At 40.1% G+C, this 20,930-nt stretch overlaps 2 protein-coding genes and 1 pseudogene across 4 annotated transcripts; 2 read left to right on the forward strand and 1 right to left on the reverse strand.

Moving 5' to 3' along the window:
- Positions 1 to 216: 216 nt before the first annotated feature.
- LOC128426840 (vacuolar-sorting protein SNF8-like) lies at positions 217 to 2,822 on the reverse strand (annotated as a pseudogene).
- Positions 2,823 to 4,509: 1,687 nt separating this feature from the next.
- Positions 4,510 to 9,389, forward strand: mettl9 (methyltransferase like 9). 3 transcript variants are annotated; one of them, XM_053413886.1, is made up of 6 exons: positions 4,510 to 4,744; positions 4,922 to 5,164; positions 5,972 to 6,162; positions 6,240 to 6,449; positions 7,632 to 7,816; positions 7,923 to 9,389. In XM_053413886.1, exons 2-6 carry the CDS (start codon positions 4,988 to 4,990, stop codon positions 8,150 to 8,152), a joined length of 993 nt encoding a protein of 330 aa, XP_053269861.1. In that variant the 5' UTR covers positions 4,510 to 4,744; positions 4,922 to 4,987; the 3' UTR covers positions 8,153 to 9,389. The 3 variants fall into 3 exon arrangements, with proteins under 3 accessions (XP_053269861.1, XP_053269859.1, XP_053269860.1); XM_053413884.1 differs by having other exon boundaries at positions 4,510 to 5,164; XM_053413885.1 differs by having other exon boundaries at positions 4,510 to 5,083.
- Positions 9,390 to 15,207: 5,818 nt separating this feature from the next.
- Positions 15,208 to 20,899, forward strand: kdelr2b (KDEL endoplasmic reticulum protein retention receptor 2b). The gene is made up of 5 exons (XM_053413244.1): positions 15,208 to 15,475; positions 16,897 to 16,997; positions 17,248 to 17,406; positions 18,254 to 18,506; positions 19,603 to 20,899. Exons 1-5 carry the CDS (start codon positions 15,385 to 15,387, stop codon positions 19,635 to 19,637), a joined length of 639 nt encoding a protein of 212 aa, XP_053269219.1. The 5' UTR covers positions 15,208 to 15,384; the 3' UTR covers positions 19,638 to 20,899.
- Positions 20,900 to 20,930: the final 31 nt, after the last annotated feature.

Genomic DNA, 20,930 nt, shown 5'->3' on the forward strand with positions numbered 1-20,930 from the left:
CTACTGTGATCAGATCTATCGATTAAAGTGTTTATTTAATCAGCTTATAAAACATATAGGACTGAATGAATTGTTGATGTGGGAGGGACTGAGCTATGACAATAAGTGAATTTGTACCAACTTTTGAACAGTTGGCACATTTAATATGGTCTCGCTGTAATAATAAAAACGTGGAGCCAAAAGGTAAAATACCGCTGATATTTTATTTACCTTCAAAGTTTTAGTTTATACATGCTAATTAAAACAGTTACATGCTCTGTGCAATAATAATAACCACACACAAGCCGTCAAACATGAATACAAGACAAGAGGAGTTACACTGAGTTTCATATGCAGTGTAACACAAACAAAGCTGCTTTCAGTGACTCTATAATAACCTGAGTGCATTGGTTGCACTCTTGAGTTTTCCCTCCCAGAAAACCGTCTCAGAGGCAGTTCAACCTGCCAGCTCCAGGGACCCAGCCACCTCCATCACACCAGTCTTTCCACCAGAAATGTCTTATTTCACCAACATGTCTCTTAAACTGTCCCCAGCTCATGGTCAACCTCCACCTCATCATTTACTTTTGTCTAGGCTGTCATCTGAATTGGCTTCCTCCAGTGTGACATCGCAGGATGTGAGCTCGGAGAAGAGAGCAGGTAGCCAGTACTGTGCCTCGCCAGCAGCCTGAGCGTCCAACCAGGCCAAGCCTTCTTTCAGCAGCGGATCCTAGAAACACAAGAACGAAGGTTTCTCTTCAGGGCTCACACAGCTTATAACTGAATTCAATGTCTTTTCAAGGAGTAGCTTTTATTCAAACTACAGAAGGTAGAGTCTGGCTGCCATGTAGTGAAATAAACAGACACTTACCAGGACATGACAAGCCCGTTCCTTCTCCCATTTCAAGCTCTCCTTGATCTCACCGACTGTGACGTATCCCTTCTACTACAAATGAACATAGAAAGAAGCAGACATCAGTATTTCCCACAGTGGCACATCCTATAATTAAACCCTTTTCTGACCAAAATTACGCTACACGGTTATAGAGCTGTCTTATCTATCGGTTAAGCTAATGACTGACTTTTGGTATTAAATTTAAATGATTTATCTATTTGAAATTTATTGTCTATTTAAACATATAATACAATAATAAAATAATGCATAATAATAAATAATAAAGTTTGTAGTTTGTACAGTGCCCACAGAAGGAAGAACAAGGTTCCAATATAATGTTTCTCACTTTATTTGACCTCGTGCCTTAAAGCAATGGCCCTGCATTCATTTCAGACTTGAGCCGTGTTGGAAGTGGTAGAGAAATATTTGATCTTGTGAGACTTCCATCAAGACTTTGGCACTTTTCAAACTTAAGACAGACATTGCAAATGCATTTGGTTAATTAGCTACATGACTGAGAGGGGTGATCACTGACAAAGATTATGTGATCAAAATTGCTATGAACACGTTAAGAAAGCTGTGGCGATGCAACTTGAAAAAAAAATCTATACCAGAACCAGACATCCACATTTTGATTGCCGTTAACTCTGGTCTCCTTTAAAGATAGTTATTTCATATTTTGTAGCCCAAAACTCAGATTTGGCTCAAGAGATACTGAACCAAAGTTACAGGGGGTCCACGTTTTTGCATTAAAAGGAGAATATAAAGAACTCAGGTAGGAAATTAGGAGACAAAAAAACTTTGAAACTACAGCCACAAAACTGTTGCAATGGTATAGACCTACTAAAATGACTTCCACAGATATAATCAGATAAAATGTATATTTTGTCAATGTTGGGTGATGATTAATGATGGAAACAGATACAGAGCAAGAACGTAGCTAAAGTAGCTCTACCTAGGCCAAACCTTAAACCAAGAACCAAGGAGTTGCATGTTACCTCAGCTAACTGGAGAACTAGTGTGATACATGTTAAGCTCTGCTGGGACTGACTACACCAAAAAAGAGCCACCGACAGGAATCATCCCAAAACCATTCCCCATCACCTTCAGCTTCTTTATGGCTCTGATCAAGTCGTCTCTGAGAAGCACATATTTAATCATGATGATTGAAATACAACTCAGACCAGACATGGACATTCATAATACAAATAGGATGTTGGACCAATAAAGAACTTCCTGTTCTTGTCCAGTGTTGATGCTCCAGAGCTACCTCAGAATTATTCCTTGTCCTTAGTGAGTCCTCCTTAAACAGTTTAACAATATACTGTCACTTTTTATTGAAGAGCTTTTTATAAACAGTCTATGGCGCAGAGTGAAGTTAAAAAACGTTGTGTTCATCCTACCTGTTTTGTCTGAAATGAAGATTTTATTATTATAAGTGTTATTCATAAATTGAAAATGAATTTTCTTTATTACTGTTCACATGTGTGGTTGGTTTCAATTACTGGTCTTCTAAGTAGGAGACACAATCTTCAGAACTATCATTACAACTTTTCAAGAGTATAATACATTACAGCAAGAACATGAAAGATGTGCTTTTTCTACGAAGACAATTTTTTATTTTTATTTTATAATAGACATTCCAAGCTCGAAGCTGATTCGAGAGATATGATGTCCACATACATAGAGACAGACATTCTTTTTTGGAGATAATTATATTAAACCAAGATAGAGAAAACCGCTAGACCGCTAATAAATGTTGTGTGTGTTTGAGTAGTTTTACTTACTGGCTCACATCCTGAGCGTATTTACCTCGTCCCTTCAGTACTCTCTGATGGAGTTCGTCCAACGTAATGAGCCGTAAATGAAAACACACGTTATGAGGCAGGAGCAGAGCATTCACATAAACACAGAAACTGGTTTTCGTGACAGAGGTTTCATTGACAAATTACAGACCTCAGTTTCTGGGTTTCAGGGCACACTTCAATATTCTGCACACCGAGCTCATAATAGAAGTCACCGACTCCAAGCATCTCCGACCAAAACCCTTTCCCAGCTGTGGACAAAAGATGAATTATTGTGATCAACTTGAGAAGATATGACCATAAAACAAATGATTTGGCCAACTTCCCTAAGAGTTCTTATTCAATTATATAGTGAAAGATCCAGGCAAGTGGGTCAACTCCGATGGTGGCACACATTTCCTGGAACTTAACCCTGAACTGTGAGTTCTTTCGAATTTCTTGTTTGTGCTTGCTGGCAAACTCCTCCAGGTTTGATTTAAATGTCTCCAACTGCTTGGACATCTGGCAGGAAAAAAATAAAAAATGATTTCATCAAACAATGCAGAACAACTGACACATGGACACTCATTACATGGCAAATATAAATTTGTGACTTTTAGCCGTAACATCATGAAATTACATAACATTCTTTAATTGTGTAAAGATGGGAATTCATTTTTCATAATATTTTGGAATAAATATATATTTTTAAATGAACATTTAGGCAAACAGATTTTGCAGTCATCATTTGTTCTCTTGAGCTGCAAATATAAGTAGATTAAATCATCGAACTATTTTGATAATTAATGAATCGCTTAACACATTTTACAAGCAGAAATGCCGCTGTTATATTAAACTCAGGACAGGCTAGAGAAATACAAATATTAAGGGATATTTTAGGATATTTACAGGTAATCAAGTGCAAGCGCTTCCATTTTGATTGGTAGGAATTAAACTACTTCTTCCTGGTCGCTGAAGTGAGTAGTTTATGTCATACCGCCCCCTAGCGTCGGGACACTTTTACATTTATACAAAATGTCAAACATATTTTATAAAATAAAATCGCAGAAATTTAGTTTTACTTTAGTTAATTAGAAATATTCCCAGTACCTCTACTTCTATACTAATAAAATAATAATATACGTGTTGTGACTTTGGGAGTTGGTAACTTTCTGACCTGAACACAACATATGCTGTTATAAGTAAATAATGTTCAGATCACTGAAGTTAAATAAAAGTTGTGTTTATTGTACTTAAAAAGTCAACAGCGACTCTCAATCGCTGATCTACAGTATAAAGCCATGTATTTAAATCACTCTCAAATCATTTTTGTTGTTGTTGCTGTGTGATGGATTATACCAGTTAAATACAAGTATAATAAACAGGAAGAGTTGTCATCACGAGCCATCAGGATGTTAAGGGGTTTGTTAGGATGATGACAATCTCAGCAATTAATCAAACTCATGCCAAACAATTAAAACTTTATTTGTGGAGTCATTAATGCTGGATTACTTGACCAGGCAGCAGTTCTGCAGATGGAGTCACACATTCAGACCTTCACCCCTAAATAACTAAAAGTTAATCTGTGTTTGGCACTTGGAGATTTTTCCACATTTTAACGCCAACCACGAGGAAACGCGCCTTCAACTGACTCTGATCAATCACTGATGATTCTAAACAATCATGAACAATAGTCACCGGATCATTTATCATCATTAAGAAACACCAACAAAGGTTTTAAACAGGACACTGAAGTGGAGACGATGGCTTCTGGGAGCCCGCTGGAGATGCGCGCGCTCCCGCGAAGTACATGCGATTCTCATGCAGGCAGAACTCGGCAGAACACCGGAAGTAACCCGGAAGCAGAGGAACCCTATTGCATTGTGAGTGGATGTAGCGCTATAGACGGTTTGTATAGTGCGCTCACATATTCACATATAAGCTGGTTTGCCAACCGCCAATAAATCAGCAGAAGACGAAGAGGAGCTCAGACACTGTCTCAATGTTTACTATCAGACAATGGCTTCAAGCGACTAAGATGGAGAGTAAATAGCAGCGGGTTGTGTCAAAGCCGCCGCACCCTCAGGTTTGTTTGTTTCTTGTCTTGGAACGGGAGACATGCGCTGGCGTGTTGTTTTACAATTGGCCGCCATCACCCTGTGTATCATCCAATATTAAGCACATCTCGCCGGCCAGTCTGCTCGACTCCTCAGAGACCGATCCTCCCGCACTCAGAGTATTGTCCATTATGTGTCACCTGCAGCTGAGGACTCTGGTCTTTGCAGCCTGGGTGCTGGGCTACGTCGTCTTCCTGCTCTCCATCCGGAGGATGTGGACGGGGAAGTACGTCCGCAGTCCGCTCGTCCGCTCGTTGTTTTCCAACATGGTGAGCGAGGGCGACGCGGCCGCCGCGGACACTGAAGAGGTACGAAAGATTGGCGATCGGCGGTGTGCGAAGCTGCATGGTCACACTCTGTTCCCCGATCGGACAGACTCATTTCATTCGGTACCTCCATGAAGACTAGAGACTAACATCTGTGTGCATTGTTCCAAATAACCGAGCTCATAGGTTAGACTTCCAGTATTTACAATGGGATTTGGCGCGAGGCTAATCATACCGGTGCAAATGTAGACAGGATCTGTTTTCTTCACTGTGGTTTCTTTGTACTTACCCTCTACGGGTTAGGGCTGTTTAGCCACTTTTGAAGTCGTCTTTTGTAAACCACATTTACCATGAGATCGAGTGCGATCTTTGATTTTTCAGCACAGCGTTGCCTTTATTACCAGAAATCATTTGTTCACCTCAACTATAAACATATTGAACCGAAAAATATCCAAAGGTAAAATCCCGTATTTGTAAGCTATAAAAAATGCATACTATCAAATGTACCTACAACTATCAAAATGTAAATTTTGGTTATAAATATGAATATATAATAGTTACACTGATATAACATCAAGCAATATACAGATGTTTGAGATAAAAAAAAAAGCAGGTGTGGACAGCTGTGCAACTTTTCAAAATAGTGTGAGTGCTCAGTTATACAAATAAGTACATCAATGTATTTGTATTCCCCGAGTGAGGGGAGTTCCCGAGTAATGCAAATATAATATATAGAAAGTAAAACGCTGTGTTCCAAGACGTCTTGAAGCAGCAACACTGATACTTATATCTAATATCTAACATCTTATCATCCTGACTGATAACGACTGCCTGATTTCTCTAGCCTATCTGGGTACATATTAAATAAAAAGCGGAAATTCACAGACGGCATTGAATGGTTTCTTTACTTTGTTTTCATTTTCTCTGAAGTGGTACCGGTGCTGTCCTGACCTCCTCGGAGAATCTCTGAGGCCCCTGTTTGTTCAGAGCCACCTGGACTCGGACACCAGGGCTTTTCTGAAGCAGAGTGTGGAGAAGTCTGGCTGGATGTTCACCCAGCTCTACCATTCCTTCGTATCGACGGTCCTCAGCCCTCTGGTCTCGCGCACCTCCATCAATGGGTGAGCAGTGCAGCCAAGTTTTTGCCCCTGTTTCATCCGTCAGTGTATCCTCATGCAGTGCTTGTTTTCTTTCTCAGGTATCTGGGCCGTGGCTCCATGTTTGTGTTTTCCGCGTCGCAGCTCCAGCAGATACTCCGGATTGAGCCGGAGTGGAGGGCACAGAGGCTCCTGGACCTCGGAGCTGGGGATGGAGGCGTCACAGAGGTGATGGGGGCCCATTTCAACGAGGTCTATGCAACTGAGGTGTCACCACCAATGAGATGGCATCTTCAGAGGAGGAATTACAAGTGAGTGGGATGTTTGATTTCTCTGTTTTGTTTCTCTTTCAAATCTTGAGCCATATTAAGTTAGTTAGCTTGGCGCTCCGATCACAACATTAAAAGATGTTTTTGAAGAAGCACCAGTAATAATATATTTATTATTGAGATCTCTCCGGTTGTCTGATCTACATTTTAATTTGCTGTTCATGCAGTGTGCACAAAATGCAAACTCACAGCTACCTCCATGTTTACCCGTTGTCTTGATGTGCTGAATCATGTTGTATTTATCCCTCTTTTTTATAGAACCACACTTTTGTATACTATTATTAATTTCAGTTCCTCGGTTTAACAACTTTTATGTTGATGGTAAGATATTGTAAATGAAACTTTAGTTACTGCACATATGTTTCAGATAAACAGTGTAGCAGGATATCATTACTTCTTGCTGATTTAATTCCAGCAAAGATCTGGATGGATTTTAATTCATTAGTGAGTGAAAACTGCTTCAAATGATCTCAGACTTGATGACAAGAGCAGTCAGAGTACGATATAACTGTGTTTTTGTACTTTGCAAACTTCCTTTTTTATGTTGTCTCAGTAAATTTGAAGTGATGGACACTGCACACTGGTAAAGTGGTTAGCACCTCAAATCAAGACGGTTCTTGGTTCAAACTCCAGTTTAGCTCAGAGTAGACTGAGAACATTTTGTGATTATAGTGACCAAAACTACCACGGTTATCAGTTTAGTTAAAAAAAGACGTTCAAAACGTAAATCAAGCAAAATATTTATTAGAAATCAAAATAATATGGCAACACATAACCCTGTATCGAATGTGTGACATTAATTATACTTTCTCCAGTGTTTGCCTTTTATATATGAAGAACGCAGGAGTAGATTATCTTAGATGCATTCACAACAACAGAACAATCTCTGGAGTGTTCACTTGTGAGAAGTGTTCAAGCTGAAGGATGGATCGACATTCCACAGCACTAATTATATCAGCCCAACTGCAGAGTGATATCATACTGTCTGGGCTCAACTGCTTTGAATTATCATGTCCCCTAAGATTGGGAAGGCTGATATCATCATGATGATGTTGAGTATCACGATTAATCACAATAACATTTTTGTTTTACTGCTGGAATCAGACAGAGAACACTTCTGACTACAAATGCCTCTCTTTCTCTCTCATGTCCTGTCATGCTCAGAGTGCTGGATATAGACGAGTGGCAGCAGACTGGTTTCCACTATGACGTCATCAGCTGTTTGAACCTGCTGGACCGTTGCAACGATCCTATGTTTCTCCTGCGGGAGATCAAGCGATCGCTCGTTCCCAACACGGGGAGACTCATCCTGGCCGCGGTGCTTCCCTTCCAGCCCTATGTGGAAGTCGGTGAGTTGGGATTCAGTGCGTCATATTCCAGAAGAATATTGATAGAAATTGCAGTAGATATTAATTTACTTGCCTAGCATCAATTAAAAGACTTCCTTCTTTGCAGGAGGACAATGGCAGCGTCCCTCAGAACACCTCAAAATAAAAGGAAAGACATGGGAGGAGCAAGTGACCAGCATGTCGGATGAGGTGTTCAGTAGGGCGGGGTTTGAGGTGGAGGCGGTGACCCGGTTGCCATACCTATGTGAAGGGGACATGTACAACGATTACTACATGCTTGATGATGCAGTTTTTGTTCTCAAGGCCTCAGAGACGAGCGAAGAGGCTGCTCAGTGAAAAGCAAATCCACTGCTTAGCTGAGGCTCTTAACTTCATCTTGGATGGGTTTTAGTGCAATTTTCATAAGCTTCATTCGTACAACACGGTATTTCTGACTTGCTCAAACGGTGTGGGTCAGATGTGAAGCTCAGGTTCTGTAATTCCTACGTTTACCAGCCATCTTGTGTGACAGTGATACCTCTACCTTTTTAAGCAAAAAAAAACAAAAGTGGCAATTGACCGCTATTGAGATGCCACAGAAGATGAAGTCTTCTAAGACATATCATCATGTTGTAGATGTGTATTCAATTGAAGTCTGTTATTTGTGGGAAGTGTTTACTGTTAGTGTTTTATCCTTCTGTATTAATACTTGGAAGAATCATTGCTGAATTAATTAACTGTCCATCTATTGCAAAGGACCAGTGTATGCACAAACATGGTGAATGGAGCACCTTGTGTTGAAATGCTTCATTTTAAATTTGATAGTAGTGATAACAGGTGTAATATGAGGCCTTCTTAAAGCGAGCCTGTGTAACTTGGAACAGCAGTTACTGCGGTCACAAGTGACAACGACTGAGTAATGCTTAGAGATGTATTAAGTTGTTTCTCTGGCCATTTGGTCTCCACCATCTCCTGAGAAACATATCTGGCTCTTAAGCTACTACTGTACTGTTTACCACATCGCTGCTAGATTGGTCTGTCTGTCATTTTAAGCTGAGATCAGCTCATTGCTGTGGCTGGAAAGGACTTTGTTTAGAGTAAATTTTTGGGCTGGAAATAAACAACAACAGTTCAAATATAGCAATTATGAACAACTTTCATATTAAATAAACTCATTGGACGCATTGCTTCTTTGTAAAATGCTGTTATGTGCAAGTTTCATGGTAAAACATTGTGTAACGATAACATAAGTGGTAAAAAGCCATTAAGGCAAACACAGCAATATCTAACCACAGTACTCTAACATTTGCCAGCTTTAACTACCAGAACAACTATGGATGTCGCAGCTAATCTTTGAGTCTCAACCTTAAGCAAAGATGTGTCTGTGTTTATGCATCCGTTTTTTGTAAGAGAAAGATTTTGTTTCTTCCAAATAGTTACATGGTCTCGCTTTATATCAGTGTTGTTCACCTCGTATGTTACTGCACAGTGGACGATTTTGGAATGTGCCACAATTAATGCAACATTTGCATTGAGAGAGTGTGATATGATATGATATGGTATGATGACAACTCAATAAAAACGATACATTTTATGATGCTTTTCTCAACTCTTGTTTTCTGTGTCACAGCGTGAACGTGAGGTGTCGTTCTTCAGAATAAATCTTTACAGAAGTCATAGAAGAATATCGTGAATAGTTAACAAACCCTAGTGCGCACACCACCACCAAGGTCCAGCAGTCTGTTGGTGAATCCACATTTATATGAACTAGATTATTATTTGGATCTGCACTAAATAACACACACTGGTATTTATCCTAGAAAAATGACTGATTTTTTAATCAAGATCCATGAATTATTTTCGGAGAAATCAAGGGAAATTATGAAAAATCTAACAATGTTAAGGAAAATAAATCCTGCATCCGGCCCCTCGTGTGGATCCGGGTTGGGTGACACGTTTATAAGAATTATTATGACAAAAAATAGAATGAGGTTTGAGTCCACTTTCGTCACGTTTACAGTTTTGACTCAAAGGATCAATAATCTAATATCTGTCAATCATATTCAAGTCGATGTGAGGCTACAAATCTATGAACCATTGACTTTTCATTCACACAGAGGTAAAGAACTTTTCCAGATATTTTCTGTTGTTTTGTCAGCTACAAGAAAATACTTTGACCATAAACCTCCCTGCAGCCTGTGAGCATCATGATTCAACACCAACTATGAAGCAGTTCCATGAACTCTTGTCTGTCTATAAACATCTGTATGAACCTCTGGAAAACACTCAGCTTCATCACTGCTTCAGCAGAAGGATAAAGGTCAAAGGTCGGATGAGTCTGACATGAAATTCTGCAGAACTGATTTTAACTAACCCTTACAGGAAGTAAAGCTGTTGTTTAAAACAGTCCACGGTTACACAAATGATCCAATTACTGTGAATTAAACTGTGTATTTTGATGCAGATCCATGAGCAGGAAAACAAAGTAAATGTACCTGGGTTCAGTAAATATGTGATCAGTCAGTTTCTCTTAAGAGAATAGAATTAAATCTGGGGAAAGTGCAGCTTTGGAGAATGAGTGTTTCTCAGTTCAAATAATAATTATATGAATAAATAATATACAGGTATTGAGTATTTTTTTTATATAAATGTTGGGTTTTATATCTAAAATATCTATATCTATACGGAAAAAAAAAGTCAGTCTGAAGTGAAGGTAAAGAAAGGGAGGGGGCAGGGGTAAGGGATGTGATGTTTGACAGGTCAGAGGGAGGGGATATTAGGATGAGTTCAAACTTTGAGGAGAAAACTAGAGAACCACCACCTCATTGTTCCTTCTCTCTTTCTTTGCTTCTCTATCTTCTTCATTTCTTTCCTCTCAATCTTCTCCAACTTCTTTCTTTCCTGTTTCTCCTGCTTCTTCTTCTCCTTCTTCATGCTCTGCTTGTCATTCTTCAAGGCGACTTCCTGAAGAGACAGAGACAATATGAGTTTCACTCATTCTAAACCTCAAACAAAACTACGATCCATAAGATTCAAATCACAATGAAATGATAGAACTTAATTGAAGCTCAATGTTCTCACATATTTCTTCCTCCTGCTTGTTTTCTCTCTTGAGCGACAGCTCCTGCTCGATCAACGACTTCTCCTCCGACTTTCTCATCTGTTTCTGCAGATCCTCTCTTTTCTCGGAGCTGGCCCAATGTTGGAGGATGCTGAGCTCCAGCTTCTCTTCACAGGTCTCCAGCAGAGATTCAAATTTCTCTTTCTGCTCAATTTGGAATTACTCTGTCTCAACCAGCTCTTCCTCATCGTCATCTCTCCGAGCTCCTTCTCCAATTCCTTCTCTTTGGCCTTTGCAGACTCCACAAGTTGAGTCAAGGGGTTGAAGTCCATATGGCACTTCAACAGAAGTGAGGCAGGAGACTCCATCTGCTCAATACCTGTATATTATTTATTCATATATTTATTATTAACAACAATTAAATGGAACATATATAATATAATTATAATAACAAGTTTGTTTTGATCCATCAGATGATCTGAATCCAGATACAGGACACCAGGGATGCAGCTAATGAATCTGTCCATTTCCTTAATCATCTTGTCTAAGAAATGTAAGAAAGTAATAATACTATACAGTGAAATAGTGAATAAAAAGTCCCAGAGGTCAAGATAACATCTTCAAATGTCTTGTTTTGTCTGAACAGGAGTTTATTTTCATACAAGACAAATAAAAGCATCAAATCCAAACACAAAAGAAACAGAAACCTGCAGATATTTGGTATTTTGCTCAAGACGGGACCGAGAAAAATGATTAGATTATAAAGGATATTTGCAGATTTCCTGTTGATCGACTGATCTGTGAATAGATAGATAGATAGATGGATACCTTATTAATCCCATGGAAAATTTAGGTCATCCAGTAGCTTATACACTTAACCGAAATACATACATAAAACACATAGTTGGAACATTGCAGATAGAACATGAATGTGTCTGACCCTATGGTATAGAATGCAATGAAGTGATTGTGTCAGTGTCTACAATGAAAGTGTTCTTGTCCTGCTGGAGTGTATAGTACAAACAGATATATATATATATAAATAAACAAAATATATATATATAAATATATAAATATATAAGAATATTTAAGTGGTAAAAGGTGAAAGTCTGTGCATGGGGCTAGTATAGCCAGTAAAGGGATGAACAGTGGGTTGATATATGATGAGAACAGTAGAGAAGGGGAGGGCAGACTGAGGTCGACTCATGAAGGGAAGAATCCCCCCCCCCCCGGTTCGGCCTTTAAAATGATAGTAATTAATAAAATATTTATTTTCTGCTGCACGATCTCCTTCTTTTGTGTGTGTGATGACCGATTAATAATTTCTGACTTTTCAGTAAATACAACTCAGACAGGAAGGTGTAGCTTCCCTTTCTAAATCATGATTACCGTAATTACGAAATAAAAGAGGCAATTTTTTCAAGTCTCCGAGTCACCTCCACACGTTTCCTCTGTACATCACACGGAACCAGTCTTTAAAGGACGTATTTGAATCCTGGTCGGAGTAATGTAAAGACTGGACATTTATTTAAGCTTTTTAATTCTCAGTCTCCAAGTTTTGTGGATGGTAAAGTGTCTGGTACTTTTTATAATTAGAATACAAATTATAATAAGATTATGTTTATTATAAGATAAACAAATACATTAAAACACAGTTAAAATGTGTACAATGTTGTGTCCAAAATGTAGAAGCAGGAAGACGTTACTTTGAAAGTTGATACAGGAGCAGGACGTGCAGGTGAACTTTGATCTGATAACTTACGTCATAGAGGAGGCCTGAGCTCCCTCCTGTCTGGAGTGGAAACAGAAGACCACCGGCAGAGGGCAGCAGAGGGCACACGTTAAAATTATGTTTTTACTTCCCTCTTTTACTCACATACTTTGACTGCCCACAGTTGGACTCTGGAGGTGATCTAGGTGGGCTACAAACCAATCTACCATTTAGCAAATTCATCATTTATTAGAAAAATAAAGATAGAAATGGCTCAAAGTATGATTTCTAATATGGATTTCCACATTTTGTTATTCAGGTAAAACATTTTGGTGAATATTGAGTGTATGATTATTCATTGGTATTGGTTAAGAACAATATGTAATTGCACACTCACGTTTATATAACAGAGCAATGCCTTCACGTCAATGCCGTGCAACATTCCTGCTACAAATGTACAAATTTGTGTATGTGAGGGAATAAAATGTTTTGCGGAATTTAAAAGTTGTGGAACCCCTTTACCAGTGAGAGTTAATGCATCTAAAATATCTATCTTTTTAGGGTTAGGGTTAGGGGAGAGCGGGGTAATGTGGGACCTTCTTTGCTCCCCTCTAGGCGAGCTAAAATTTACACATTTCCCATTAATTCAGGATGTTATCTAGCAATGGAAATGATCACAATGTCTTCAGGATAAAGGGCAGTGAAAATATGATTGTTTTAAAAAAAGTGGTCCACTTACTTTTTCCACTTTAAAACTACCATAACAACACATGTTGTAATAGTTAAAATCCCGACAGCTAAATTGACAACCACACATTCCAAAACTAATAACGGACTAGTAACAGAATCATGGGGATTGGTCAATTAAGCACATTTATGATTATTATGATTCATGTGATCTCTTGCACACCCTAGCTTACCTGCACATTGTTTCTCTGTCCATTTGGCAGGGACAGGGATATTGTTTTTCTCTGCGTATTCAAATGCCAGTTCACGGCACTTAACTGGAACAAGGCCATGGAACTGGTCAGCTAGTTGTTTCAAGTGTTTGGCTCCTCCTCCATCTCATCTGTGAATATTCTCTTTACCTCAGCTACTGAACCCCAGGCTACTGGTTTTACTTTCCCTTTCTCTTTTTTCTTTATGAATCTTGTGAGGGTTGTCTTGTCAATATTTCTGTCCCTTCCAGCTTTTCTTAAGGACTTCTTTCCTTGCATGACCTCAGTGGCTGCACTCTCCATCTCTGCGAGGGGTATTTGGCCCCAGGTTGTCTTCCTGGTGTTGTTTCTTAGCATGATGGCTTTTCTACAATGTTTATGACATTAAAAATAAAACATATATAATGTAATATAACACTAAAATATGTTTAAGACTAAACTTAACTTGTGCTTCATGGTGTCCCACTTTACCCCACAGCCACCGTTTTAGAAAAAACAACATCTCTTAGCAATTCAGGCTAATATTCAGCTAGCATCAATCACATGGTTGTATATGTTGGAAGTTCATCAACATGTATGATATAAGTTTTTCTACCCGAATCAATTTGTTTTGACAAAACAGTTGATTAAGTTCAAAGCAAGAAAATTTGCTTTTACATGCAAAAAACAAATTTTGTGAAAAAACATACTTTCCAAAGCACCAGCACCAACTTCTCCTTCATCGCAAGGGGGGAATGGGAGGGGCTTGAAAACATAATGGTCAAATGACCACAAATGTGTTCCGTTGCCTAGATACAGGGGGTGTCTCACATTACCCGATGTCCCACAATTGCCCGCTCTCCCCTATGGGCTATGGTTAGGGTTATGGATAAAAGAAGATCGTAGAGACTTGCGACTAGGCTCTACCCCCACTAATGCGGGCACTCCCGATCTATTGGTACCATTCGGAAGGGAAAACCCGAATTTGTGAAGGGTTAGTGTTAGGGTTGCAAATTAGGGTTCTGGCTATGCAATTACTTTTTGGGGCTTTGTACTTCCTGCAAAGTTTCAAGAATTTCTTACTATGTCTACGCACGCACTGAAAAAAAAAAAGCCAGAAAAGGGAAATAATAATAATAGAAGAAGAAGAAGAAGAAGAAGAAGAAGAAGAAGAAGAAGAAGAAGAAGAAGAAGAAGAAGAAGAAGAAGAAAAAGAAAAATTCTCGGGCCTTATTAATAATTACAATTTCAATAGGGCCTCACGGTCTGTCAGTGGCTGTCAATATGGGTTAAATCTAATTTACCTTCAGCCTTTGGAGTAAATTATGAGACTGTTGACAAATATTTATTTAATACTAAGACTTTTTGGAAGTTTAGAATCTAAATTAAGAGCAATTCTTACACACATATACTGAGTATCTCCGATGGCTCTTATAAATGTACATTTGTACAGAAAATAAGTTTTATTTCATTGTTAAAGGAACATTCCAATTTTCTGTCCTCCATTATGAAACCATTGGTGATTGGTGAATTCTTTCACTGGTGCATTTCCTTGTACACGGCAGCGGTGTGCAGGGAAAACCGAAAACCGGAATTACTATCTTTTCCACATAGCTTGAACGTAGCGTAGTTTATGCAAATGAAGCCTCTCTCGCCTCTGATTGGCCGAGCGCTCCGGGGCTTCCCGTCTCCCATTGGCTGCCGTCGTCTTGGCCACGTCCCCGGGCCACGTCGCGCTTTCCTCGCCATTTTCCCGTCTTGTGGAGCCAGAATCAGCCCGAGCTGGTGTCACCGTGTCGTCCAGCGCTGTCAGCTCTGAAAACCAAACAGCCGCCGGTAACGAGCTGAGCTCTGAGAAGGGTCTAACGTCGGGTTCGCTTCAGCTGGAGCGCCAACAAACATGAACGTCTTCAGGCTCACCGGTGATCTCTCCCACCTCGCAGCCATCATCATCCTGCTGCTAAAGATATGGAAAACCAGGTCTTGTGCCGGTGAGTAGTGCCGCACACTTACTCACAGGTGGTCTGACCCCCCTGCGTTACACAGGATGTGTCCGCATATGTAAATAAACTCTCTGAACAAGGTCTGCGCTGGGTCTCCTATTTCAACCCATTAGCCCGGTTCAAGGCTAACGTTAGCTCGCTGGCTACACCACTGTCCACAGCAGCGGCGTGTCCTGTCATCACATATATAAACAGCCACACCTGACATCGTGACTGCTGCTAACATGACAGCACGTGATGTGAAACTTAATTAACACTCTTGCACGGGAGAAGTGTCTGTTAAGTGCAAAGCCAGCCAGGAACTGTCTCGCTAGCTAGCTTTGGCAGTGCGGAGGGCCCCACACCAACTTTAGGGTAGAGACGAGGGGACCCAAGGGCCAACGCAGTTCAACACCCAGGACCAGGTCGTTTTCTCGGGGTTAGGTAGTTGCACGTTGGCCTCTCGTGCTGCGTTATCCGGCTGTGAAGTCTCTGACGTGGCAGCAGGGGAGCCAGTCCACAGTTGCATGCTTTAACATTCGACCTGCGACGTTCAGAGTAATCAGCTGCTGCCTTATCCTGATGGATCTTTACTGTGATTCCATGTCTTCTTTCCACGGTCAAAGGTCAGTCTCTGCCTCTGCAAGACACCCAGCACCCTGGGTTATGTCATGAATGCTGTTTGCTTAGGATCAAACCTGATTGCTCCGCGTGCACGTCAGTTCTGTTCATGCTCTGCAGTAGTTGTGGTCGCCAGTACGAGTTCCAACAGTGACGGTCCTTTAACTGACGTATCATTGTCAACAGCAGGAAATGTCCTACCACTGATGTGGTGATCGCTGATCACTGTCACTGTGGGTGTGACCGTGGAGAGCGTGTTGTCACTTGCCAACACACCAGATAAACAGAGCAGGTTGAAGTCTGGTGTGGTGCTGAGCAGACATCCATTGACTGCCGGCCTCTTCACACCAGGCTGCAGTCAGTCAAACCAATAAACAAACCGTTATCTTGTGATTTTAGCTTCTGCTCTCCTAGTCTTGCCCCTTGGGTTTCATGTGTGTTATCTGTGCACAAGCTGAACTTTGATGAATTAATGAATGGTTTGGTTCCTCCTGCAGAGATAAAGTGGGCAGGTGATTAGTGTGTAAGTCCTGTTGTTTCCACTAAGTAACTGTGAAGTATATTATTTGGTTTGTGCCTGTAGAACATTGTTTCTTGGACTTTCACAAATTAAATATAATGATGCTTGAACTGCTGGAGGTGAATTGAGGCAAGACACCTGAGACACAACAGTCTGGGTGGACAGACTGTCCTCAGGATAAGAGAACTATCAAAGCATATTATCCATTTTTAGAAGCCAGGACATTACATGTACACAATCACTTCCTGGCTTTAAAAATGTTTCAGTGCCCTCTGCTGTCTCCTGACAGGTATATCTGGAAAGAGTCAGGTCCTGTTTGCCTTGGTGTTCACCACTCGTTACCTGGACCTGCTCACATCCTTCATCTCCCTCTACAACACCACGATGAAGGTGAAACACTCAACTCTCATTCTCACACCCTGTAGTAGTTTTTTTTTCTTCCCAAGCACTAAACACACAGTGTTGATGCTGATCAAGTGCACAGAGCCGACACACCTGTGTTTGCCAAAAGACAAAGCCTGTCCAGCATGATGCAACAGATTTGTGTGTGTTGTTTGAATGTGTTCATGGTAGACTATTAGATATCTACACCAGCGGATGCTCACCTTTTTAATTTTTTGGCTTTGTAATTATCTTTCAGGTCATCTACATTGGATGTGCGTACGCCACCGTGTACCTGATCTACGCCAAGTTCAAGGCGACGTACGACGGGAACCACGACACATTCAGAGTGGAGTTCCTGGTGGTCCCGGTTGGTGGTCTGGCTTTTTTGGTTAACCACGACTTCTCTCCCCTGGAGGTAAGAAATGACCACCAAAAACACCCCCATACCCCTTATTTACAGCAGAAATGCATACGTCTCTGAGTGTATATTCAACATCCAGAACAGTTGCATGAAGATTTTCCTCTCATCATCAAATTATCAAGTTTCATTTTCAATTCTGTCATTTCTTCTATGTAAACAGTGAGCATCGTAACTATAACTAGGAGGCCAAATAATGTAATGAGCTTGTATAGGTAAATGTTTACATGGAGAAATATGTTTTTCAAAGCTAGTGGCATTCATGATAGTTAGAGTAAACCACCAACCTTCTGTCAGTTAGTGGCATATTGTTTCAATTTGTCATTTATTGTGTTGTTTAGATATGACCCTTCTCCACTTCAGCTCCTCTAATCTTCACTCTGAACAGGAGAAAGCAAACTATTTGGCTTCTATTAATAACAATCAGCTACACCAAGTAGGAGATACATATTAGATATTTGAGAGGGAATGAGAAATACTTTGTTTTGCAATCAACTTAATCAAGTGATGATGTGTGTCTACTCGCATCATTATAAAGTTAAACAGACACACAGCTGGTGCAGCTGTCCCTGAGCGGGACTTGTATCATCACATGTGGGTTAATACCTGACTTGGCCCTGTGTACTTGTTGCTCTGTGCGTATAGAAAAAGAGATGTGGTTTGAACATGTGCTTAATTTGGATAACACAGTTATATATACAAATATGACCTCAATAAGATTGGTAGGAAATCTATGCAAATATTTGTGAAGTCATTCTAATCACTGGTCGTTGCTGTAGTCAAATTACACTTCATCGCTCTTTATGTATTTACAAAACCATGTCCTCCTCTCTCTGTTTCCCAGATCCTTTGGACCTTCTCCATCTACTTGGAGTCGGTGGCCATCCTGCCCCAGCTCTTCATGATCAGCAAGACTGGCGAGGCCGAGACCATCACCACCCACTACCTGTTCTTCTTGGGACTCTACAGAGCCCTCTACCTCATCAACTGGATATGGAGGTTCTACTTCGAGGGATTCTTTGACATGATCGCCATCGTTGCTGGAGTGGTGCAGACCATCCTCTATTGCGATTTCTTCTATTTGTATGTAACAAAAGGTGAGTGCCGCTGCATTTTCTTCTTATTTAATAAAGCAGTGTAAAAAACGTTCAGAAGTTTTGTGTGGGTCCGTTAGCTTGTTAGGTTTGAAGTAATGCTGATTTAGAGTTAAAGAAGAAAAACATTCTAAAATTCTGTGGTCATTCAATTGTCCATTTCAAGACCAATGTTGTCTTACTGTTTTACTGTAGTCTTATACCTGAAATCAAAATACATTTATATTCCAGTGTGCATGTCAATATTATAATTTTTAGGAGATTGCCCTGCAAGTGAAGTCAGCATCATAACGAATGTTATGTTCTAATTGTGAGAGTCCCGACATGAACCAGTACGCTCCTCGCACCATATTTGAATTGGACTACCTTTTCCAGGGTTCTGCCAACTATAGTAACATTTTTCATACTGGAACCTTTAGGAAGCTTCTTTAATACCAACAAGTCATTGTAATGCTAATTGTAAATAAACAGCTCTATGCAAGTAGAACACATCAAGATAAAATAAAATTCAGATGTCCACTTCAAATTCAATCATTCGTCACAGAAACTCAGAAATATATATTTTAGAAGAAGACCCAGAGTTCAAGGAACCGGAGATGAAGAGCAGACATGTGTGGGAGGCAAAACCCACTGAAACTTTATGACAAAGGATTTTTGCACCCATCCCTAATGGTAATCAGCTCTGCAAATAGTCTTGACTAATGTAGTGAAATCATTAGATTTCAGCCCCTGCCACAGGAGAGTGAAGCTGAATGAAATTTTATTTTTGCTACTCGAATTTTATTTTCCTTGTTACTGTGAATAATTCAGAGATCTCACTCAACTACTGTTTTTACCAAAGAAATGGTCCCTAAACTAGTGTGTTTTCCACACATACACATATGCAAACACCCAAGAACTATCTGTTTGACTATACTAAATACCAAAAGTATACTTTTTTTATTTTGGTAAAACCACCCTTTAAGATGTAGTGCAAACTCCATTGTGAATCAGTAAGTAAGGTTTGTGGGCTGTTACACTTTGTATTTTTGTTGTTATAGCATGCTGTTTGTGTGTCATGTGGTCACGTTAAACATAAACCGGCCCTATCTCATTCCAGTACTGAAAGGAAAGAAGCTGAGTCTGCCAGCCTAAAGTGCCAAAGAGGAGTGTTTTGGCAGACTCAAAGTGGGGGGACTTGGAGGGGAGGTGGAGTGCTAGTGGACACCTCTGACACCCCACCCCACTCTCCCACCACCACCCCCACCACCACTTCCTCCTCTTCCCCTCCCGCCAGAGTAAGATGCCTGAGACAGAGAGCGAGTGGGAGCTGCTGACTGCACCCTCTTCTGACCCAAAGTCAGTGGAGTCGGAACACCTGCAGAGGCTGCTCCTTTGGATTTCTGTTTGACGCATCTTGCCTTAACTGTTTTTTATTTCTCTGTATAAAGGAAGAAAAAAAGAAAAACAAGAAAAGTTTTCTACATAAAAAATACAATCTATGAAGATTTGACACATTGGTGAATAAGAGCTGAAGATACAAAATTGCCTATGATTTGGCATTGTATGATACTGAGGCGGACTTCTTGTGGTGGGATATTACTGACTTCAGCGTTTGTAATAGTATTTGCAATGGAAATAAATGTGCTTTTGTTTTTCCTGAATCAATTTGGGGAGGACTTTTTTGAATCCTCATAACTTTGGTGGGCAAGTCATTCACTTCCTAATCTGTATGCATTCCCATGTATGATTATTTCTTTTAATTTCCCTTGATGCCCTGTGGAATATACATCTTACGATGGATGGCGTAATTTACCACTTTATAAGACTTTTGAGTTTTAAATTTAACCAGTATGCGTTGCCTCTGTGGTATTTACCATATTGAGCGAAGCACCCCGTAGGAAGAAACACAAACTGAAAGCAAAGGGTTGAATAGGACAGCAATGAACTGTCACCACTGTAGATGGCATTCTTCATTTGTATAGTCACTTCATTACCCAATTATCACCTGTAATTAAAGTTCATTCCCCATCCTATTTAATTTAAATGTTTCATTTAAATATTTGAAATGCGTAAATTCACTGGTAATGTGCTGAGAGTGAAGTATCACTACAGAGATTTGATTTTCTTTTTCCTTTTAGGTGCAGATGTATTTATTTTTTATCTTCCTTATTTCCATTAAACAGAGTCCATAGAATTGTCCACGTGCTGTGCATAATTTGAACCCTTGGAAATTACTCGTGGGGGCTGGGGGGGTAGATGAGAGGCACGATCTTTACAGAAGACCAAACAAATCTTTCTCAAGACACTTGTGCCTCCATTAACATTTTTATGCACAACGTTCCAAGTTTCCTTTTGGATACCTCACCAGAGCTTTTGCATGATGTTGCCACCAGAAATAAAGACTTACTGGGAAATATTTGTCTGCTGTGTTGACAATGAGCTGAA

Source organism: Pleuronectes platessa, chromosome 21 (assembly GCF_947347685.1).
Source record: "Pleuronectes platessa chromosome 21, fPlePla1.1, whole genome shotgun sequence".
Classification (NCBI taxonomy): domain Eukaryota; kingdom Metazoa; phylum Chordata; class Actinopteri; order Pleuronectiformes; family Pleuronectidae; genus Pleuronectes; species Pleuronectes platessa.